The sequence below is a fragment of the Nicotiana sylvestris genome, chromosome 1, assembly GCF_000393655.2.
Source record: "Nicotiana sylvestris chromosome 1, ASM39365v2, whole genome shotgun sequence".
NCBI lineage: Eukaryota > Viridiplantae > Streptophyta > Magnoliopsida > Solanales > Solanaceae > Nicotiana > Nicotiana sylvestris.
In genome coordinates, this window is record NC_091057.1 from 5,445,105 (window position 1) to 5,451,410 (window position 6,306).

General features: G+C 39.1%; 1 protein-coding gene across 1 annotated transcript; it reads right to left on the bottom strand.

The window, feature by feature from the left end:
* Positions 1-1,325: 1,325 nt before the first annotated feature.
* On the bottom strand, positions 1,326-5,753 carry LOC138889570 (uncharacterized). Its single transcript, XM_070172898.1, has 6 exons — positions 4,611-5,753; positions 4,323-4,514; positions 3,690-3,854; positions 2,596-2,937; positions 2,327-2,382; positions 1,326-2,277 (listed from the first exon to the last, which is right to left on the bottom strand). The coding sequence occupies exons 1-6, from the start codon at positions 5,751-5,753 to the stop codon at positions 1,326-1,328; spliced, it is 2,850 nt and encodes a 949-aa protein (XP_070028999.1).
* Positions 5,754-6,306: the final 553 nt, after the last annotated feature.

Consider the following 6,306-nt stretch of genomic DNA (forward strand, 5'->3'; position numbering starts at 1 on the left):
AGCGACAAAGGGATGAATCTCAGTGGATCGTGGCAGCAAGTCCACTCTACCACTTACAATACCCCGTCGCATCTTTGTTCTCTCTCCCTCAAAATATATTTAATGTTTCACTTTCAATTTGATTTTTGAGTGCGATTGCTTTTAATAACCATGTGAAAGAGCAAAACATCTGCATATCACATGGACCGAATAAAGGGACTCCATTATTGCTTGACAAGTCCATTCATGGACCCATTTGCCCGTCTAAAGAACCAAAAAGTTATTCCTTTAATAACACATTTTTTTAGTGTACGCTAAAAATTATGGCTTCCAGAAGTGAAAAACTGTTTTTGCTTATGCTCAAAAGTAATTTTTTATTTTGGCCAAACATACTCACTCCGTTCCATTTTATGTGAATATGTTTGACTGGGCACGAAATTTAATAAAAAAATGAAGACTTTTGGAATTTGTATTCCTAAACAAGTCCAAATGGGGCCTAGAGTATTTGTGTGATTATAAAAGCTTCTCATTAAAGGTAGAATTGTAACTTTAAGATAAATTGTTACCAAATTTAGAAAGGGTTCATTCTTTTTGGAACGGACAAAAAAGGAAATAGGTTCACATAAACGGGAACATAGGGAGTATCAAACTTTCCAAAAATTCCCAGAAGCTTGACCAAACAGGCTTTAAAACGAGTATTATATATAGATGGGAACCACAAATAGTGTCATCCACTGCTTGCTAATATTCTTATGTGCTACTCCCTCCGTTTCATATTAGATGAGGTAGTTTAACTCGGCACGGAGTTTAAGGAACAAAAAGAAGACTTTTGAAACTTGTGGTCTTAAAAGTTTAAGGGGTAAAAAGTTTGTGGCGCCATGACATTTGTGTGGCTATAAAAGCTTATCATTAAGGTTAAATGGGTAAAATGAAAAAGTTTAAAGTTGAATTATTTTTAAATTTAAAAATGTGTCATTTGTTTTGGAACAGACTAAAAAGGAAAGTATCTCATCTAATATAAAACAGAGGGAGTACATGGTTTGTAAGATGAAAGAATGAAAAAGCTGATGATGCAGAAAAATTTTCTCTTGTTTTGTATATTCACTACTGTAGCTTCTATATTCATTTATAGCCTATAGATACATAGAATGTACATATAATATTCCTAGACAAAAACATTTTCTTACTATGTGAGTCCATACACACTTTAGTGCATCAGCACTAATACAAATGTGAGCATGTGCTCACTCATGTGTATGGCACTAATAAATGAATGGCCCAGATGTGTTTATGTCTTCTAATCTAACGATCAAGATTAGATCTCCTGATTTGAATATCAAGGGCTATTATGTTGCCACGTCATGCTCCACTTTGATTGAATCATCTGCCTGAAGCAAATGTAACGTTGTTGTCTTCTTCTTCTTTGCTTCTTCTGCTACAGTGGTATCATGGGGGTTCTGTTCTTCAACATCCCCCCTCAAGGTGGAGGGGAGAGAATGGACCCCTAGCTTGGATAAAATACTCCGATGAGAACCCCCGGATAAGGGTATGGTAAATAGATCGGCGAGCTGAGATTCCGACGGAACAAAAGAGAGAGAGATCAAACCGGACAGAAATTGTTGACGAACAAAGTGACAATCCAACTCCACATGTTTGGTTCGTTCATGAAAAACTGGGTTACGAGCTATGTGAATGGCGGCTTGGCTATCCGAGTGAACAGGCACTGGTAAAGTGGGTGGTGCTGATAGATCGGTAAGCAAGCGGACTAACCAAGTGATTTCTGCGGTCACCCTTCTCATAGACTTGTATTTCGCTTCTGCGGAGGACATAGAGATGGAGATTTGTTTCTTCGATTTCCAAGAGATTGGAGCTCCACCAAGGGTGATGAAGAATCCACTAACAGATCGGCGAGAATCTCTACAAGCCACCCAGTCTGCATTACAAAAGGCGAGTAGATCAAAAGAGGGATCTGCAGTGAGAAAAATCCCTTGAGAAGGATCAGTGCGCAAATAGCGGAGAACACGCAAAGCTGCAGAATAATGAGACATGCAAGGATGTTGCATATACTGGCTCAAACAAAGAACAGCGAAATAGAGGTCCGGCCTAGTATTTGTTAAGTAGTTGAGCTTTCCAACAAGGTGGAGATAAATGGTAGGATCAGGCATAAGCTCTCCCATATCAGCTTGCAATTTAGAGTAAGGATCGAGAGGTGAAGATACAGCAGGACCTGTGCAGTCAAATTCAGCCAAAAGTTCCAAGGTAAATTGCCTTTGCCCTATTATAAAACCATGCTTTTCTCTGAGAATTTCCATACCAAGAAATGATGAATGTGACCAAGATGTTTTACTTTGAATTCTGAGTGTAGAAAAGCTGTAAGTTGTGCAATTTCTGTGGTGTCATTACCTGTGAGTAGTATATCGTCCACATATACAACTAATATGGAAATTAAATCACCTGATTGCTTGAAAAACAATGAATAGTCATTTAGACAGCTGGAGTAACCTTTGTAGTTTAGAGCCCCAGCTAACCTAGCATACCATTGCCCCGACGCTTGCTTTAAACCATAGAGTGACTTCCTTAGTCGACTGACAAGATTAGGTTGAGAAGGAGTCAAACCTGCTGGAATTTCATATAGACCTCTTCTTGCAAATCCTCATGCAAGAAGGCATTATTAACATCGAGTTGTGATACATTCCACCCCTTCTTGATAGCCACAGCCAAAAGACACCTGATAGTAGTCATCTTTACCACAGGTGAAAAAGTTTCTGAATAATCTATCCCTTCTCTCTGAATGTCCCCCCTCACCACCAACCTAGCCTTTAGCCTTTCAATTGTACCATCTGAGTTATGCTTCACCTTGTACACCCATTTACAGGGTAAAGCTTTCTTCCCTGGTGGTAAGGATACAACATCCCAAGTGTTATTTATCTCAAGTGCTGAAATTTCAGCATCCATAGCCTTTTTCCACCCAGGATAGATAGAAGCTTGTAGATAACTGCTAGGTTCTTATGTGGTAGAAATAGATTGAAGGAGATGTTGGTTGTCTATAGAAAGAGCATGGAAAGAAAAGGCATTTGGCTTGAGAGGTTTGGATAGACAGGAACTAAGGTCGGATAGGTAGATGTTATTGCAAATGTAATCATTTAAGTAGGCTTGTTTCTGAGTTACCCTGTCAGATTTTCTGACTGGTGGAAGTGGAATTAGAATAGGTGTGCTGATTGATGAAGGAGAAAATGATCCGGACAGGATGGGTGAGTAAGAAGGACATGAAGTAGGAGCAGAGTCTGAAGGTGTTAGGTTGATATTGGTTGAAGTAGAGGGACCAGGACATGTAGAAGAACTGCTAGGTGAGGAGTGGGTAGATGGAGGTGAAGGCGATGGTAGAGATGTCCTAGAAGAGTATTCTGTTGAGTTATGGGGCAAGGTATCTGTTGGAATTGTATCTTGAGGGAAGGAAGGAAAATCAGATGTGAGAGGTGAGTGAGAAAAAGGGAATTGATCTTCATGAAACCTAACATCTCTAGATACAAACACCCTTTTAGTGACAAGATCCAGGACCTTGTAACCTTTCTGATGCGGGCATATCCGAGGAACACACAACCTTTTGCCCTAGGTTCAAACTTCCCTCTGTTGTGAGACAAAGTTGAGACATAGTACAAACAACCAAAACTCTTGAGTTAATCATAGCTAGGTTGTGTACCAAGCAATACCTCATAGGGTGTTAATCCATTCAGAACCTTAGAAGGGATTCTGTTGATCAGATATGTAGCTGTCAGCACACATTCTCCCCAGTATTGGAGAGGCACCTTAGAGTGAAATAAAAGTTCCCTTGCTACTTCCAAAAGATGCCTATGCTTCCTCTCAACTACTCCATTCTGTTGAGGGGTAAAAACACAAGAGGTCTCATGTATAATCCCTTCTGATTCAAGAAAATTTGCCTAGTGAGCCTTTTCCTAGTTCCATGGCATTATCAGATCTGATCTTCTTAACTTTCAAGTTAAACTGTCTCTCTGCCATGCATAGAAATGATTTCAAAACTGAAAAAGCATTCCCCTTAGAACTTAAGAGAAAGGTCCAAGTGGCCCTACTATAGTCATCTACAATAGTCAAGAAATACATATAACCATTATAATCACAGTCTTGAATGGCCCCCATGTGTCAATGTGAATCAAATCAAAGATAGCAGAACTCTTAATATGACTCAAAGGAAAAGGTAGTCTGGTTTTCCTAGCTTGAGGACAGATGTGACACACACAATCAAACTTAGAGGGAAACTTAATGAAATTTAGATTTCTCATTACTGAAAAGGGCAAATGCCCTAGCCTAACATGCCATTGCTTTACAGTAGATGTAGCGATAGCAACTAAAGGTACTGAAACGGAAACAGAAGTAGAAATAACACTGGAATTTCTTCCTTTTGGAATGGAAACAACATTTTTTCTAAGAAGAGAGATAGACTCTATTCTAGTTGGCTGAAATAGGTACAATCCATCTCTAACTTCACCAAAAACTTGTCCCATCCCCACTAAAGGGACCTGCAATAGACACCCATTAGAAGTTAGATTCAAAGAACAATTGAATTGAAGACATAACTTATGAACAGATAATAAGTTATACTTGAAAGAAGGTACATGAAGCACCCTATGAAGAACCATATCAGGCTGAATAGACACACTTCCTATATGTGTAACACACAACTGGAATGAATTAGGTAAGCTAATGTGCAAAGGTGCAGGAAGAGGAGTAAGAGATAGGAAAGAATTAGCATCAAAACACATATGTTCAGAGGCCCCTGAGTCAATTGTCCATGTTTTAGTGTTGAAAACAGCAAGACAAGTTCCTGTGTATTTGAGTATGGTAACAGCTACATCATTAGCATTGATTTCTAATGTTGTGGCTATTGCACTTCCAATCTGCACTTGCTTGATTATGTTTACCAATTCTGACCCTTGCTCCTTACTGAAAAACTGGTTCTGGCTGCTGATATTTCCTTCACTACATGTGTTGTTCTTCTCTTCACCTTCCTGTCCTGCCACCACTGCATTTCCTTTTATGGCAGACTGATAATTTGTTGATTTTATGAATTGAAAATCATCTGGGAATCCTATTAGTCTGTAGCAATCTACCCTTACATGCCCTGTTCTCATACAATGACTACAACTCACATTAGGATTGTACTTTGCCTTCTTTTTGAACTTTTGTTGCATGTTCTGAATGTCCCCCTGTTTCTGAGGAGTTTCCCATGATTTCTGAATATTGTTCCTTTGATTAAACTTCCCTTGAGGTCCTACCATAAAAGATGCACCATCTGTTGGATATTGTGGGCTAACAAATATTTCCCTCTGACTTTCATCTTGCAGAAGGATGGAATAGGCATGATCCATATTTGGAAGTGGGCTCATCACGAGGATATTGCATCTTGCATGTGCATACACATCATTCAGTCCCATTAGGAATTGGATGACTCTCTGATCCTCTAGGAAGTTGGCTACCTTCTTCTTCCCTTCACACACACAGGTACAAATGCAACCTAGATGTGAGTTCAGGGAATCTAACTCATCCCATAACCTTTTCAGAGTTGTGAAGTATCCTGCAATACTGCTATTTCCCTGAACTGTCTTAGCAATTTCCTTTTGTAGGTGGTAGAGTTTGGCTCCATTGGATTGTCCAAATCTATGTTCAAGACTATTCCAAAGTTTTTTTGCAGATTTGGAATAGATTACATTGTCTCCTATCTCCTTAGTTAGAGAATTTAAAAGCCATGAGGTTACCATGTCATTGCACCTACTCCATTGTGCATGATCCTTTGAATCCAAGGCAGGTTCATCACAAATCTCATTGATGAACGCCAGCTTGTTTTTGGCTGACAATGCAATCAGTATTGACCTTCTCTATCCTGGGAATCCTCTTCCATCAAAAGGTGAGGTCACAAGAGTCATCCCAGGAGCATCTGAAGAGTGAAGAAAATAGGGATGGTTGACATCATGATTGACTGCTTGACTTGTTGATCCAGAAAGAGAAGGTGTTACTGAAGAATCTGTTCCAGTCATGGTGATAGAACAAGTTGAGGAATAGGAAGAAGATTAGAAGATGAAGTTCAAGGATAGAGCAGAGATCTGCTCTGATACCATGAAAGAATGAAAGAGCTGATGATGCAGAAAAATTTTCTCTTGTTTTGTATATTCACTACTGTAGCTTCTATATACATCTATAGCCTATAGATACATAGAATGTACATATAATATTCTTAGACAAAAACATCTTTTACTATGTGAGTCCATACTCACTTTAGTGCATCAACACTAATACAAATGTGAGCATGTGCTC

Excerpts from the sequence above, each read along its gene's own strand:
- LOC138889570 (XM_070172898.1), bottom strand. The coding sequence starts at position 5,753 with ATGGTAACCTCATGGCTTTTAAATTCTCTAACTAAGGAGATAGGAGAC. Across the intron at positions 2,383-2,595 it reads TCTATATGAAATTCCAGCAG|GTAATGACACCACAGAAATT; the intron begins GTTTGACTCCTT and ends TACTACTCACAG. Across the intron at positions 2,278-2,326 it reads TTCTACACTCAGAATTCAAA|AGAAAAGCATGGTTTTATAA; the intron begins GTAAAACATCTT and ends GGAAATTCTCAG.